Source organism: Perna viridis, chromosome 3 (genome assembly GCF_037379345.1).
Source record: "Perna viridis isolate PV_CMFRI_1.1 ecotype Kerala chromosome 3, ASM3737934v1, whole genome shotgun sequence".
Classification (NCBI taxonomy): Eukaryota; Metazoa; Mollusca; class Bivalvia; order Mytilida; family Mytilidae; genus Perna; species Perna viridis.
The window spans coordinates 20,857,714-20,876,444 of NC_142447.1; the positions used below are offsets into that span (position 1 = coordinate 20,857,714).

General features: G+C 34.3%; 1 protein-coding gene across 1 annotated transcript in view; it reads left to right on the top strand.

The window, feature by feature from the left end:
- Nucleotides 1–241: 241 nt before the first annotated feature.
- The window catches only part of LOC148621394 (A disintegrin and metalloproteinase with thrombospondin motifs 6-like), a 53,907-nt gene continuing 35,417 nt past the window's right edge, over nucleotides 242–18,731 (top strand). Inside the window, exons 1-2 of the mRNA XM_088575722.1 lie at nucleotides 242–857; nucleotides 15,486–15,844. Of these exons, the coding sequence (XP_088431848.1) occupies nucleotides 707–857; nucleotides 15,486–15,844 (510 nt within the window). The 5' untranslated portion in view covers nucleotides 242–706. The remainder of the gene's footprint in view (nucleotides 858–15,485; nucleotides 15,845–18,731) is intronic.

The window sequence follows — 18,731 nt, forward strand, 5'->3', positions numbered from 1 at the left end:
AACAGATAAAGTTATATCAGAGTGGATTTTATATATGTATTGGAAAAGAGATACTGTACAAGTAAAAATTTGAATAATCTCTGAAATAAACGGTCGGATTGATAACTTTGAAAGCTAAATTAAATTCGAGGATTCGAACAAAACTCAATAGAGGAATACAGCGTGCAGTTCTTACATAATTTTTATGACTAAGTGAATCATATCTTTGTGAAGAACGGCTATCACTCTAGCTCTTCGCGTTATACGGTGAACTGAGCAACTATAGCGAGAACGGTCTCTAACGCCGTCTGAATTTAAAGAGACGGATTGTAAAAATTTTCAATGGGACTTTAAACAACGTTTCTTGTTAAAGGGGTAGAGGTTTTATGACGAGTAATGTGGTATTTTTATCATAAGCGATGACCCTTAACGAAGAGTTGTCATAAAGTTGACTCAAACCGAACTTTACCTCATATTTTATTGTTTGATGCACTTTATCAAGTCAAGGAACAGACGACCATCAGAAGACTCATTGATGCTTGAGCGATGAAGATGTCTTTAGAAGAATATGTTTAAGAAATAGATGAAATATTGTGTTCTTAGACTAAGTGATTAAATTTGGATTCTTACGATATTAGCATGTTTCGCGCAATGAATAAACTTGTTAATTTTCATTTGTGTAAACGTGAAAACTCCATCTCCTGCAACTGTATCGTCTGCTGTTAAGATGTATCCCAGAATTCCAATGATGCGACAACTGTCTCCAACCTCATTTTCTTTTCATCAACCTAAGTGTATTAATTTATTTAGCATTCTTTTGGTGATTAACTCAATTTTCGATGTGGTGTCAGGAATACATTTTGCAGACGAAAAGCAAGGTAAGATTAGCTTTATCTTTTCTCTTTCTATTTGCTAATTGATCTTAATTTTAACGTATAAAGTTCAAGATTAGTTTATGACCTAGGTTTATAGAATTGAGCTATTATGTATATTTGGTTAATTATAATCTCATAAAAAGAAAGTCGTTCGGATTAAGATTACTTTTATTATAAACATACAAGAAACATTGTATACTAATGTATGAATGCATGATTAAAGGCGCCAACAATGTTTGTGCATTTGCACTTCGTGCAACATTGCTCAAATACTTATGTTAAAAATAAGGACAATTGAAACATGAATACGAACGTTGTTGCCCTTTGCTAAGAATCAATATAGTTTTAATATCAGGGGAATCAAGTGAGATATTTCATATTGCACTGGTTGCCGTTCATAGTACAGTTGCACTGGGTACCGTTTTATAGATGCATTGTAGGAAATAATATAAATACTAGTAATAACTTTTATCAACATTTTTTTCTAAAGCTCGGAAAAGTCCATTCATGATAATTTTATGAGCAGACTCAAATAGTTCTTCCGCGAGAAGAACGCGACACTTTCGTGTAAATTGGTTGTTTTTTTTTTAGGAAAAGTGTTGCATACTCAGCCTGACAAGGCGTTCTATTTCACCCCCCCTAAAATTTGCAAAGCATGGGTTGTCAAGGGTAGATTTAGCCAGTTTTAGGTTGAAACTTTAATCTCTCGCTAATTTTACCACAAAATATATCTACATTGCATCAACTTTAGAAGAATATTTAGGAAATTTAACCTCAAAAAATAAATTTTAACTGTGTCCCGTCCCCAATCTATAATTCTGGATCCGCCCCTGTTCGGATTTGTAGTCTTTATCCACTCCGTGGCTGAATTAAAGAAGAAGCCGGGTTGCAAGTTGTGCAGTTATTCACAGGGGTCTTGTTTTTGACGCAGTAGAACATGCATATGATCTATATTACCAATAAATTTTGTCAAAGTAAATATTTTAATCGTTTCATAGATATTATATTCATACCACGGGACTATATTAACAAATATGTACGGATTTTTTAGTCCAATAGATCATACCTCCTAATCCATATTAAATAAAGTTCTAACTTTAAAGTCCTTTAATCTTTTTTTCAAAACCCATAGAAAAACTCCCTTTGTTTACTCGTGTATATAAACACGCTGAAAGATATCATCAAACTTCTTTCTCACATGAAGACGGTCATCTCGAGGTCAGAAAAGATGTCATTGTCTTTGTCAGACCAGCCGAGGTTCCACAGACCAAGGGGTGTGTCCAGATTCTTCTTATGCAGTTTTAATGAGAAAAATAACGGAAATTGGGACACTATGGGCTAATTGTATCGTAGCTATTACGCTCTTAAAACGCCGGCAGGGAAAGCTTGCCTAGCTAATTTGACAGGTCCATTTAAAGTCTGACAAGGGGACAGCTATTATTTCCCATGGCGTTTACAAGATTAAATTATCAGTATTTACAACAAAACGTCTATCGCCATCATACTGTGGACAGAGATGACAGAATATTTACGTCTATAACACAATGAAACAACCCAAGATAAAAGTTCAATAGAAATAAAGAGAAACGAAAGGAAATCCAACCAACAGACAGCCATATATAAATGCTCTCAATCCATTTCGTGGGCCTAACCTGGAAATGTGTATTGCAATGCTAAACATGGTCTTCCTTTTCTGTAGCTTTATTTTTATTTTAACTTGATTTTAAAAATTTAATGGCGAAAATTGTTATTTCCTTATTCCTTTTTTCAAAAATAAATAAATAAATAATATCAATAATAATGATAATTATAAAGTGCATAGATAAGGTTTACACTCCAAGTATTACTGTTCCGAAACTCGTTACACTTCTACATAAATGTAACATTTTGATTCGTTTTCCTAACTGTTTCAATACTTTTAATACAAATGACAATACAGTAAGATTTCATCTCATCTTCCACGATAAGTTCTGTTTAAAGATCATTTATATCTTCGTAAAATGTAAACTTTATTTGTAAATTACGTACGTAAATAATATCAAAGCATATATAAAAACTAATGGCTTTATGCGGTCGAACCAAATCTTGAAAATTGTCAAGTGCGCGGCTATAGAAATATTGTTATAACGTTTTCACGTTCTTCGTTTAACCAGAGACAGATGTTTCATATGGTAGTCAAAGTATTTTCACAAAACACACATTTTATTTTAAGATTTTTTTTTAAATTTGAAAACAGAGCATACATGTATCTAAAACTTTTAACCGAACAAAGATAATGCATTTTTTTTTAAAATTAATAAAATCTTTGAATGTCGATGTGGACATCTTTAATAGAGGACGGGTTCAATAATACAAATTTGACATATGACCTTAGAAGCACTGAGAGCCCGATTACAGTCTGACAGGAAGTTAACCAGTAATACCGAGTAAGGATCTTTACTAGTTTCGTACCTTTCACAATAACAAAATGTTCATAATTCGCAAAAAAAAAATTGTAAACTTATGAAGAAAAAAAAATTAAGTTAATCTAAAACTGTAAAGGGCATAAAACATCAATATATTTAACGTCGTTCCTCTACAGGTTACACCTTTCTCATATTATAAACACATCCTAATCTGAAAAAAGATATAAAAAGAGAAATGATTTTGCACGCTTTTCATCCAATTTGTCTGAATCGAATTGACAGAATCTCTTGTTTTGTCGAGGTTTTGTTTGCACTCGTTTGATATAAAGTATAAGGTAATTCATTTCAATCGTAACACATTGATTTCAAGTCTCATCGATTTAGATCGTTGATGCTTGGATAGATGATATAAAAGATGACGTATGAGCTTTCCAATTTCTTGGATTAATAAGACGTCTGTCGATCACATGGTGAGATTCAAAACAAGTTTTTCTTAATACTTGAGTCGGTTTCCTACTTAATTTTAGTGCGATTGAGTTCAGCGTGAAGCTTGTTTTTTCGAGATTTACGGAAATCTGCAAAAAAAAAAAAGAAGTCATGTGGATGACCCTTTTAAAACTTAGTATTTCTCTGTTACTTTTTTTGGTTTTGGGGTATTTTGTGTGTATGTGTATGTGTTGTGTGTGTGTGTGTGTGTGTGTGGTATTTAATATTTTGTTGGAATGATCCCTCGCCATACTACTTATACACGATGCGCGCATTTATTTAAAGCTAAAAACCACTAATTCCACTTCCCATAGGCTTCTATGCTAATTTCACAATATTCAATGGCTTCTCTGGACTTTACCTTAACTTTAACCTGCAGAGGACTATATATCAGCATGATTCTACATATGTCAGCTCACAATCCTCAGAATGGCATGTGGGGTTAGCAGACTTGCAGTGCAGTACTGGTCACCGGAAGTGAAGTGTCTATAAGTAGCATGGGAAATCCCAGTATTTTCACAAGATAGGGGTATATTTAGAAATCATTACGGAGATTAGGCTTCACATCACAAGAAGCAAAATGCACCTATAAAATGTACAGAAATGTTTTCCTTTCAGAAACTGTTTAAATTTTTCAAATGAGATGAGAACTTTTTTCACAGCACTATGAGGAACAGGGGTAATTTCTGCGTAGGTCTGTAACCTAAAATTCCCTGTTCGATTGTAAACGGGTGTTATTTGTAGGGAAATAAGTTTGGAGACGGAGAAGCTATGATAAGTAAATATACCGTAAAGCAAAGTCAACTTTTTATATATTTTTTACCCAATCTTCCTCTTGTTGTTGGAACCATGGCAAGTGGTATGCTATTTCCAGTGTTTACGTTTTGGTACAAGGAAAAATTTTCAAAACAAACTATCGCACTTTACAGCGCTTCAGATGGCGACCCCTTAGGCTAACATAAGCCAAGTTCATTTCTAAAGCCATGTATATCAATCTGTTATTCCATTTCTAAATGACAAGTCACAAGCAATGTGGAGGGAATTTGTCTTACTATTTAAATTGACGTGTTACAAGGAATGTAAGGAAATTAATTGATTGTAACAAAATATCTTTTGTTTTGTACTTTTTAACGTCGCACCTGTCTGATTTGTTGTAGTGAAAGATTAATTATAGTCGAATAATACTAACAAGGCTGGATTTGTGGGATTGTTTTAAATAAATGTGGCTCATTAAGATGCCTTTGTTGGCCGAAAGCGACGGAGTGACAATTCACAAAATAGATAAAAGTTTCAGGTGATATAAATAGATTGTAGCTCAAGCCCCAAAAAGGTTCAAGGCCTTTTAACGAAGAGAATTAATGTGCATGGATTGCATAAACATGAAAAAAAATAATTTAACACATCTGATTTGGCCAGCGTCAAGCGTAAGCGTGGGAATAAGACCCATGGTTTCAAGCGTAAGAGTGGGAATATGACCTAAGATTTATCTAGAGGCTGTGCGCAAGAGGAGGTAGTTCTTTTTTACTTCGTGTACAAGCAAAGTCAAACAAAATACTAACATGCCCATGTATGTTCTCGTGACATTTTGAAACTGATTTAATTAAGGTGTTCATTTCATGGGAAAGACACAAGCTCTTTTTGATTTATATTGAAAATTGGCAGTTATCACTCATGGATTTGTTGGACGCAAATTTAGTTTATTGGTGAAGCGTCAGCGTAGTCATTAGTGAAATGTTGCCAGCAGTATCTGCGCGTACGTAACAATCGTGGAACTTCCGACAGTAAGTCTACAGAAACCACGAATTTCAAGAAGTGTTAAAGATTTTGTTTTTGTTTTCAGTTCGCTACTTATTTTGACACTGAAATATTACGTAATTTTAATATAATCGATGTTAATTGTTGATACATGTATATCATGCAAGAACTATGAATGAATTCATTTCAAAAGAACGATATATGCCCATTGATATAGACTTTGAAAAGTTAAAGGCAGTTTATCACAATATATCATTAAATAGAAAAAAGTATGTTTTACTATGTATTGTACAAAGATGCGACAGTTAAGAAGTGTGAGAGAAACCTTGTGTTTTGGGAATTTGCACTCAACATGTTTAGAACAAAATAACTTTCTGAATAATTTTGAAAACAAATTATTCCGTCATGAATTTACAAGATTATGCACAACGATACAATGGGCGTCATAGAAAATGGAGATCACAGATGCAGATCGTGTTTTCCGTTTTCATCAATTACGCATCCCAGTAACCGGCTTGTTTGATTAAGAAAACATTTGTTTGTTTTGCAATAAAAAGCACAGCATTAATTTCCTCATGTCATAATACTAAAGAATTGCGCGTGTGATGCATGTTACTAGTACATGCAGTATGACAGTGCTTGCACAAGCTTCAGAGTCGAGTTTTCCCTGCTGCATAATTGATAATTAGCTTAATGACACCATTTATCATGTTGTGTAAGTCGCATGCCACCTGACACATGAAAGGTGTGCTCTATTATGCTGTAAAGATGTCATTTATTATAGAATAGAACAAGAATGTGAATTCTTGTTGGTGCTGGTTGTTTTTTTCTCCCATACAATAACTACAAACATTTGCGATAATTACCGTTATTAAAACAACCAAACATGCCCAAGCATAATTTGCAATTAAACGGTTGAGTCATCGTCGTCTTGGCTTTTTGGGTGTTTCTTTTGAGTGCATGCGAGATACTGAAGATTTCGTGATACTTAGGGTATTGTTGCATTTATCGTTTTAAGATGTGGAGAGATACTTCACAAGGCTTCTTTTTTTATTATAGCAAATGTTAGCTGTTGTTTGATAAGATGGAAGTCTCAGTTCTGTGTGTAATAATGAAGGAATGTACTTAGTGTACGTATATTGGCGTATTCAGAATTCAGTGGTTATGTCTTGGAACTCCTTGATATGGTTAATATGCATGCCCTTTGGAGCATTGCAAACAATAATATGACCAGTAAAAATTTGCCTTAATTATCAAAACATTGAGAATACGTGTAGCCAATGGCAATTTCAGGTGGAAAGTTTGTTAATTTTGCGCAGAATTAGACAAAAATGAGTAAATGATAGCCTAGGACCCCTTTTTTTAATTCATTGACTGGAACTTAAGAAATTAGACCAAAATCTTTTATTGTCTGTAAGGTCGGTAAAAAAATGTCTGATATTTTTATAACTAAAACGTACCATTATCTAAGTAAATAGTAGTCAACTTTTTGAAATTTACGCAGGTCTTATAATTTTCTATTTAAACACATAAATGACACTATAATTTATCAAAGTCACTCGAAAGAACCCTACAATTTAGAAATAGATCAAAGCAATGAGATATAGTAGTGACAAAATAGACATCTTATGTTAGATTGGGCACAGGACTTTTGACCGACATTTCACTGGGAAAAGACATTTATAGCTACCTTTAATAACAAATTAGAAAACGAACAACTTCGATCTTACAGCAGTTTATGACAACGGGTTATAGTTTAACTTACTTCGCAGATCTGTTAAATGGAAACGTTGGACCAATTTAAGGAAATTCAACATTGCTACAAGCCTGACATTGTTGTAATGATGACGACGTATTGATTGATTGATTGTTTGGGTTTAACACCCGAGCAGCAATATTTCAGCTATATTTAGGCGATGGACATGAAATGATGATGAAATGGAAAATCGGATGGGACACCAGGATAATGGGGGTCGACAAATTTTGATTGCTACTGGAAATAGGGAGAGGATCGGGCAATTTAGCCTCCTGTGGCGGAGCCCAATGGTTCCTACTCCGAGAGAATACCACAGAAGCGTTCTTTTACGTCAGAGGAACGTGAATCTTTCCCAACATGTTGCACCACTTTTTTTTGTTTGTGGTCAGGTTTTCCGTATTATGGCCTGACGACCCCAGCATGAAACATGCCAGGGGTATCCCATTCCACCACCTGGGGCACATAACCCAGTTGCTCTGTGGGCAGAGGGCCCTAGCTCCCGGTCAGGGTTCTGACTACTATTTAGTCGCCTCTTACGACAAGCTTAGTGCTGCTGCGGGACTATTCTTTTGACACCCGGACCCGCACGGGGCGATGACGACGTAAAACGTAATAACTACTATGAAACCCGAACTAGGGGAAACCGACAATGGTATCAGGAACCCTGTTCCAAACTTGGACCCTATATCCAGATCGGTTGTTTAACCCTCCGATCGAAAAAAATCGCAACTTCGTGCTGGTTTTGTGACATCATATATCATGGCAATTCCATCAACTCATTATCGTCAACATGGTTTTGAAGTCTAATGGACACAAACACGAAAAAAATTCATCATATGATTTGCTTCCAGCATCACTCGGTACAGATGTCTACCGATTTTTATAATAAAATTAATAATGATATTGTGGCGTCCCATAATTTTGTTTTGTCTTTTATTGTATTAATAATAATCAGTCTCGTACGATATATTTGCACATATTGAAATGATATTTAGATCAATTGACGTATATAAAACAATTTATAAACGAATTACCACATGCATGTCGAGTGCACAGAACCAGACTGAGAGTGATGCAAGAAAACTGTGGAATTAGATGCATTAATTTATCATCAGGTATGGAGCGACATACTCACATAATCACGTAATATATATTACATACATGAATGATTGATAAAGGAAATCAGTAAAATTGTCATTTGTAGTAATTAAATAATAGTTATCTCATACTTCGGGCTAATTTCGTTTACCAAATTTAGGTCTACACCTTAAAATAGCCCCTCTTTTATTTTCCCTTTTCAAATGTGATCGGTATCCTCAATGAATAACAAGTCCTGATTTCTAAATAGTCATTAAATGTTAAGTATATAAAATAATTAATAACATCCACTACGCGGAGACTGGCTTATGATGCTTTGTAGCCTCCAGGCACCATATTTTATTTTTTCTGTAAAAATATTATTTGTTTAAAAATCATTTAATTTATAATCCCTATTGTCACTTTTTGACATCAGAATGAGTAATAAATTGCGATTGGGCGGCTTTAAAGCTTCAGACTTATCACCGAAGTTCAAATTCATGGAAAATGCACAATGTATAATCCTGTCTGGCCTTCCATAAATCCCGTCATTTATTGCTTAAGATCTCGGTCGGATGTGCATTACGCCTTGACAGATGTGCATACACACAACATATTTGTATTTGAACGGCACCTAGCCATGCCAAAAATGTGCACCACTGTGCGCTTCTTCACACCTGTGCAATTGAAGCACAATAGATTGTGACAATTATAAACAAGAAACTCTTATTATTTCGATGCTAGTCTTTATAAACATCTGGCAAAATTCCATTTTTTCATTTTAGACAAAAATGCACAATAAACTGTTTTTGAAAGTAATATCATGAAGGATATTTTGGTATCAATTTTGACCTGAAATAAAACACGATTGTTTGTTATTTAGATGGCCTGTATATTAATGAAAGGCAAAATCCTACTGACTGTATTTACATTAGCATGGCTTTGCAATTTACACTGTTATAGACCGGTACTTGTTCCAGCTCTAACACCCTTAAAAGAGTTTATAAAATTTAAGAATATTCAAAAGCCTTTATAATGCGTACATAATAACTCAATTGATTTCTTATCGCACTTATTTCTTGATCGAGGGAGTGTGTGGACTCAGACTGTGGTTTGCGGTGCTATTATGAATTAGACGCCTCCTTTTCCTGTGAAACGCCCTTTTGTGATGCGTTTTCTCCTCCTTTTCTAATTAAAAACTAGTTGTTTTGCCAATGTTGGTTCGTAGAACTATGTAGAATGCAGTATGGTTTAATTATGAAAGGAAAAAAAAACAAAACAAACAAACAGACAAACAAACAAACATACAAAAAAAACAAAACAAAAAACAAAAAACAAAAAACAAAAAAACTGCATCATCATTACTAGTTCAATGATAAAAGATTGTCTCATGCCTGACTTTTATTGCGGTCAGACTGAAGTAATTGATGTAGCGTGCTATTTGACAATATTTTGTTTAAAGTAACGTAAGATATAATTTAAAAGACAGATTTGACGTAACAATGTACTTTCATCTTTTTATTTTATAAGCTTCATTTATCATTGGCGTTCTTGTCATATCTGAAGGACAAATATTCGTAGTTTTGCTTTGAAAAAACACACAAGAATTTAACATATGGGAAGACTTGGATACTTTGTTATGCAAAGTTAGCGTTAATCTGTTTTGGTTTACAGCATGAACTTTGCCCCTGTTAAAACTTTGGGATTTGACGCCGATGAAGAAAAAAAACTAAAACAAAGCAAAACAAAATAAAGAATGTCAGATCTGCATATGAATGGACGTCAAGTTTTCTTATTATATCGAAAAATCAGATTTAATACATTAGAGCTGTCCTAGTGAACCCTATTTGCATATCAACAAAGATGATGGAACACGTGATACCCATATCCCCTGTTTTCAGTGAAAGAATTCCACAGCCGTTCACAAAACAACGAAATACAAAACGTAGCATTCATCCTTAACACAGACGCTGTACCAAACTTATAACGTAAGACGGACGGGCGGACAATAGTATATGCAATAACTCACATCTAAAAAGTGGGATATTAAAATGGATTCCTTCGTTCCGTCTTTCACTTTCGCGACTGAACTCACTTATGATTCAAATCACATAGCCAAAGGTATTAATACATGTGTTATACATGTATGAAGTACAATAAGATTAAGTTAGTCTATAAACCAGTTGAGTTACAATGCATGTCGAAATAATCTCAATCAAGTACCTTGCCAAATACGTGAAACATTTGATTAAAGAACATTGTAGTTGCGTATAAAAATTCCAGTTGCGCATTGATATGAAATATAAAATAGTAACAAAAGTTGCATAATTTTTGTACATCTTTCCGGCTCTGCAATCGAAGAGAATTCGTTTAAGGTTCCCATTAACGAGATTTATTGAGGTCGTTGTAATCTAATCTCCGAAGATTAATTGCATACATAACTAAATATAAAGACCCCCAAAGCATAATTTGTCCATAAATATAAATTGTATCATAATTGTTTCTGATACATTCCTTTACGTCCTTCTTTTTTGTGTGTCTGAAACATGTCTATATACTTTTAACTTAATTGTTCGATTGATTGAGCATCCTCAGAGCAATATTTTTTCAGACATGGTATTCAAACTTCAAACCAACCATTCGTCATTGATGAACACATGTACTACCAAGCTTTAATATAAACGACTGTCGTCGGTCATCCACGTCGATGTCTTTTAACCAACAATAATTCAGATCTTGATAATCAGTAATCGATCATTGATCAAATTTCCAACAGCGATCAATTGTCTTTAGTATAAGCTTCTTGATCGACATTCAACCTTTCCTGACATCTTGATTGATCGGTAATCGAAACTGTTGAAAGATTGTGTGAAACATGTTTAATGATGCGTCAGTTAATTATTATTTTTGTGAAGTTGTTGTAAAGCAAAAAGGTAAGCAAATGTGTAAGTAGAACTTATTATATATCGAAAATCAGAAATTATCGCTATTCACTTTCCTAGACACTTCCAACTGGAAAAGGGTTGATAAATGGGTGACCTTTATAGATGGGTGAATGTCGGTCGATTTACATGTCATGAAAATGCGGGCTGTACAGTTGCTTTACTGCAAAAACTTCTTATTCATATTGGGAAAAAAGATTGTCATATTAAAAAAAAATATGAAGAAAAATGAAAATTTGTACTAGAGATACATGTAGCTACAAAATAGATACACACGGCGTACAACGAACTATCCTACTTGACTGGTGTTTCTAGCAAAGCAGAGAACGCCTACTCTACAGATGGACCCGGTCCATGCTCTCTGTCTGGTAAGAAGTCGGATGCACGTGGCCCATTATTTAAATTTATAGTACCTAAGAGTGCTCGTGTATCTTTCTTATTTTTTTTTTAAATCTCTTGTATACTAGATTTTGTTTTTATTTGCTTCTTGCTATTGATCATTTAAATGCATATATTTTTTGCTTACTTCAGTTTCGATGTCTTACCCGGCAATATCTCTCACACGGTCGTTTCCATAAGATTATGTCAGGCCTTTAATTGAATAGCCTTGAATACACCCATTTTTATGTTATCTGCTTTAGAGACCAATGGTTTCTAACTTAATCTGCGTGCATAAAGCTAATGTTAAAAAAATAAAGCCAATGTTGTCTGAAAATGCAAATCATAGCAATTATACGTGCTACGAGTCTGCAACACTCCAAAGATATAATATAATAGTCAAAAATTGTTCTTCCTGACAGAGCTTATCTTCCAGAAATACGTAGAATTAATGGATCAGAAATAAAAATATTTGGCTACCTCTTCTATCATTACCTGATATCAGCGGCAGTCGCAGACATTACTTATCGATTAAATATTGTTTTCCGATCTATCAATCATCGTCCAAAGATGAATAAATGGCTTTTTCGAATCAAAACAGATATTAACCTCGTCCTTGAGGCTAAACACAATCATTATTTGTTCTAGTGGTAATAAAACTGATCATGTAATTAAGATGACATTGCAATGCAGATATTAGAATAATACATTACCGTCAATGATTAAGTTATCATCTTTTAATAAAATATTGTTAGGTCACGAACTTGGTCTTTTTTCCGGGTTTTTCGGTTCATATTATCAGACCTTTAGAGTTTAGAGTTTATCTTTGTAATCAATAATTGTTTTGCAAATAGTGCCCACTTTGTTTCTAGAAGTCTGAGGAAGTTGACCATCTCCTGATATTTAAGCGTTGTATGTAGCGAGTAGCATTTTAAAATCGAATAGACATGTATAGTTTCGGGGCGGATCCAGACACTTTGGAAAGGAGGGTGTCATCCGGGGTTTCTCAGAAAGGAGGTGCTAGGACATAATTTCCCATTTTTTTGTCAATTTTACGCATGAAAATGACAAATTTCCAATAAAAACGGGGTGATACCCCCAGTACCCCCCCTGGATCTGCCACTACAGCTCTTGAATGGTAAAAAGTCCCACGACACCATATAACACCCCTTCCTTCGCTGTTGTCGTCATTCCCATTTCCCATAGATACATTCCAAATCCTCATTACATTTACCTTTATGATATAATTACATTATCTACTTGAATTTTGTATTTTTAAATTCTTCATCGGTTTTTAACAATTGTTTTAACTTAATTAAATATCAAATAAGTATTGAAACTCTCTCCCCATTCTCCCCCGGTTCTCCCCATTAAAAATCCCCATTCCCCATCACCATATACCACATTATGGAAAATTTACCCCATAAAAGTACTGTACGTGCATCTGCCTTACCAGAAATATATTGGTGTTTGATATCGGGGGCTTAAAACCTATGACTTTCCTCAATTATTTAGTCCCCACTTTGACGCAACCCCAACTGCACTTGGTAAAAGTAACTTTAAGAGTACTTCTTATCATAAAATGATATTTGCTTTAAAGAAAAGATTGCAATGCTATTTCTTAATGCTTCGATATTATTTGGTTTGGTGCTAGGCCATAACCTGATTGTGTTTGTGTAAGAATACTGCTTACATAAGCTTAGATTATATGTAGGATCAGTCACAAGAAGCGAGTTGAAAAGTTCAATTTCAATCAAATTGACTTTGAAATTGGATTGTCTTACTTCCTATGTTAGTTACTGACAAGTAATCTGTAATAGATTGTCATAATTGTGCTACTTCTTAAAGATTAGAAAAGTTTACAATCAGTTTATAATTGTTCCTGCCCAGATGACTTAGTCAGTGCGATACTTCCCATGCGAACACGGTGTTGTCTCTGTGCGTCGATTATGCGTATGCATATAAAGCCATTTTACAACATTGTTTGTCAGTCATTGAAAATATCCTGCAAAAACATTATAACTGTTTCCCTTATTTATTATAATGTATCTCATTCCTGGATGTAAATTTTCTCAAAGCACATTCCCTGAACCAGAAGACGGATGCGCGTGTATTTTCACTGCTGAATCTTCAAAAGCGGTTTACGGAATAATATTTTTAAACAAGCCACAACTTTCAGCAGTTTTATTCTTGAAAGGGTACGGATTGACTGTTCTACAATTTCAAATGAATTACATATAAAATTCTCAACGAAACGTTTGTGAGACGCACATTTATTATCTAATTCTAATGTGGTTGCACGCGCGCATTAAATATGAATTTCGCTTCGGAAAATAGAATGTTTATATGCGAACTGTGCATGCGCTTTTGATATATACCCCGAAGTTATCTTAATTGCTTTGTACTAACTTGCAGTTACTTATATTCTTAAGATCACTTCGCATATAGTTAGGATTTTTAATTACCCCATTCAGTTTATTTCTCACAATAAGGTCTATTATTTGAATGCCCTGTTTGATCATCAAAAGAGCAATGTATTAAAATATTTGTATCATATATACTCCCGGTCAAGGAGTTTGCTTTTGAAATAAGGATATATAGTTTCGTTTTACGTTATAACTCGCGACAAAGAAGCACATTAAGTATAACTGATTAAGTATCGATGTCAAACCCATTTAGACATCTTATATTTCATTCTAATTTTGCAATTATAACATACTTTTCAAATGAAACTCAATTTGAGTCGGTTTGATAGAAATATTTGTATGATGTTTTAATTCTTTGCTTGTTCGTCTAATGTTCTCAAAGCACAAATGGAGATAATAAAGCATGTACAATTTTTACACGTGAACTCTAATAGACCGTCACCTTCTCATGGACATAATCCATTTCGTTAACGTGATAATTTGTGGAGGTATAATAACACTATCGTCTGTTCTGAAAACCAACAACATTATTGGTCCCGCCGGATCCAGAATTCTAAAAGGGGTTGATTAGCGTAAAGGGTCCCAACTCCAATTATATCGATTTTTTAATAGTCAATCAAACTTTTCGCGCTAAACGGGGTTCGGAACCCACCCTCTTTTTAGATCTGTCTATATATATATATACCTCTTAAGCGTTGCAATATATATACGACAACTTGTGGTTCTACTCAGACATTGCAAAGCGGATGCACCCATGTCCTGTCGACACATTTTCTAGTTCTAAGCAGGTCTTTCATTTTCAGTATCCCGTTGATAAGGCGCACTCAACAAGATCTACTTAATTTATTTTTATCAGATTAAATTTACCAAATTAAGAATATCAGAAGTACATGTCATAAGTATGCATAGCATGACAAGTTCATACAGGGACACCATAGTTCAAACTGCACAGGCAAAATTTTTCACCTTGTTTTCACATGAATTTGTGATAGAGTACACGTTTATTTCGTGTGAATAGAGTCTTGACGTGAATTTCACGCGAATTTTTCTCGTAAAGTTCACGTGAAAATTATATTGATTTCACGTGAAGTTCAGATGAATTGTATGTGAAGTTAATATGAATTACACGTGAAACTCGATTCATATGAATTTCGAATTACCATTACTTGCCCATGTAAGGCCGATATGAAAATTTTTTTTTATTCAGCATTGCAATCGCAATCAAGAGCAGGTCTATGAATTCAGTTTAGGAGTGCGTATATAGAATTAAAGACAGAGCGAAACGAGGCAAAGAACAAATATAAATGTGTCAATCGAATTTTCTTCTCTTGCCAAATGAAATATTGCGATCTTCTGCCTCCAACACTTAGTGTAATTTTAAAAATACTTAACTTTTCATTTTCCAGCATCATTCATCAAGAACTTGGACCAGTACCAGATCTCTATTCCAACTCGTGTCACTCGAAGTGGATCTCACATATCAAACATTTTAAGTCCTCATCGGAATAAGAGGAGTGTTGATGGTCGTCATGGGGATAAAGTTCATTATAAGATAAACGTTGACAGTTCAGAAGTCCTGCTCCAATTGGAACCAAATAAGAGATTCATAAGTCCCTCCTTGTTGATAGAACGGAGGACAAATTCGTATAAAAATGTGACAGATTCTGTGTTCAGACGTTATGAGGACAGCTTGAATTGTCACTATACAGGACAAATTGTTGGTGACGAATCAAGTAAAGTAGCATTAGAAATTTGTAATGGACTGGTGAGTATTTTTTAATATTTTACCCGATGAAGATTTTGGATGTAGAAGTAAAAGAGCTGACCTAGTAATTCAGTATAAATTGTCATTGCATGATCACCCATCGACAGGTAAACGATCAATTTTGAATGAATCATTGGGTTATCGTTCACCAATCGAAAAAAATCATCATAATCATCGATCACTTATAGATTAAACACAAATCAGTAGTATCGATTAGACTTGTGTTAGATTAGATAAGTAAATTTTATCAATGTGATCGACTTGTCAGGTCGGGTAAGTTCCACACTGGGCTATTACCAGAGGAGACGAATTTCAAAAGTTCTGAATCTTAGAAAATAATCGAACTGAGCAGATTTTTCTGTTGACCTGAAATAAATTCAATTTTACTAATTGTTCTGAAATAATCATATCTGATTATCTTCATTCATGTAGCTTTTATGTGAAAATTTGCCGAATAATTTATTTTCCGAACAACAGTTGTTGATATTGGTAAAAACTCTTTCCTTGCATGATGATAACCACTTTGTTTAGCTCAAACACGTAACAAAAGCGCTGAAATGAGAATTGACATAACACATTTAGCAGTGCGACTTCACAATGACAGGTGCCTGAAACAATACTGCATCTGCTTAATGTTAATGGTCTTAAATTTCTCTCAACGATTTTTTAAACAATGCTTGCATTCCATCAGGACACAGTAGGTAAAATATATAGTCAAGATAAGATCAAAACAAGCTAGAGGTATTTTGCAATGAAGTAAAATTTCTTTGCTCAGGGGAGGTCAATTTCGTTACAATTTTACATATATGAGATGCCATGGGAGATCGCATAATTTTACTCCTTTAATTATTCGAACGATAAAGTTCGATAAACTTAATACAGTTTAATACAATGTTTTGATAAATACGACAAACACGAATAAATTTGACCCTTATTGATATAGAGGCAGGATGATGTATGGTGCTCTTCACGAGAGAAAAAAATATGTCTTCTAAGGTCAAAACAACAACAACAAATTAATAAAATGATCAAAATGAAGTAAAATAAAATAAAAATAAAAGTTATATGTGTTTCTTAAAACATCTTTGAAAAAAAAATAGAGTAGAGAGGTAGGTTTTTTCTACATTTAGTCTTAGGGAGGAGCATTCTGACTTGAACAGCGCTAATGCAAAATGTCCCCTCCCCCCCTAAAAAAAATACCTTATATTAAAGATACACTATTTTTGGATTCGAATAGATGAAATAGGTAAGGTAAATTTAACAGGAAACAACATTCATCTTTTTAATTTGCCTAATTATCCCTGTCCTATCTTAAATTTCAATTTGACGTCACATGAAATAGTTACATGTACATGTATTCAGCATTTTATTTTGACCAAAAGATGCCAATGGTTATCATACGAACAATACTGTTGTTAAACTCTACACAGAGCTAGGTCAACTTGGCACAGATTTGTCGTTCAGTGCTTGTGCATTTTACTCAATTCTAAGTTAACAGACCGACCAAAGGTGCGCATGTCTTCTACGTGCTTGTCCCTAGTTTGTTCCGGAATTTGTAGTTCCAACTTTAACTGCATGTGACACTCTATAGTCTACATGAGATCGGCAATTACATGCATGTACTATGTTATATTCTGTCAACCTCGAATATGTTCGTTAGTTGCTTTCTCAAAATTGTGGTTATCTTTTAAAATATCTTCGATATGATATATACCTAAAAGTCAACCTAACAATCGGATCTTTCATAGTCTGTAAAACTGGCTTACGCTGATTCGTCAAAATTTTGTTACCTGATGTAGCACAACTCGACATTTACTGCATAAAACCAAAGGTTGTTCTGTTTTTATAGAGACATTACATATAGTACATCTAATATACGTGACATTTCCCTTATATCCGCCAGATGTTAATGAATTGATGATATTTTCGTTCTTAAATCAACCCAATATTTGAAGTATGTGAAGACATTGAATAGACTAGGTCAAATATTTATGTTGTGTCCGACAGTTAATCCACAGCTGTTAAAGAACTAATTTCACAATATTATTTTTGAATCATAGTTCAAATATTCCAAAACTTTTAAAAGGTATAAGATATTCTTAGATTTTGGATTAGTATGTTTGCTTTCAACAGCAATATAGACCGTATATTAGCAGCACTCATCTTAGTTTTACGAAAAAATCCATTATCAGTCTATAGCAAATCCCATAATTCACCTACCGCTGCAGGACAGCCCGTCCGTCCGTCATGCCTAGTGGGTACCTACTTAGTGTAATCTGTAAATCAAATTAAACGCACCAAACCAAATATTTTTCAAACTTTGCACATTGTTTTTAAAATACATGTTGAAGATATGCAACTCTTATCATGAAGAAATTAGATTTTTCCCCGTTATATTGAGGTTACATATCATGAGGAGGCATACAGTGTGAAGTTATAAATCTACTGTAATATAACGGCAATAGCTCCTCCAGGAGCGGACCCAGAAATGTATAAAAGGGGGAGTATCGATCCAGAAAATGAAACAGGGGTAGTTTCAGGCTATTCTCTGCTCTTCTTTTTAAATCATGATGATTAGGGGTTTTAAACGACCTTGAATACCAATACAAGACTCTCACGGTCGATGTTAATGGTTACTAGAACCAGCTGGTGTTGGTAGCGGAGCCAAGCCTTCGGGATGCCTGGCCGAAGAACTCGGTCAGAGTATGTCCTACTAACGGCTGGGCAGCTGTATTGACGTTTTATTGTTCTTTACACTTTTAGTGCATGTTTTATAGACCTTATCCCAGGGAAATTTCGTCGCTCCAGATATAGCTTCGCCTTTGTGGTTTCTATAAAGAGACTGTTACACGCTGGTTCCTTTTATATACAGAGATATGGGTCAACT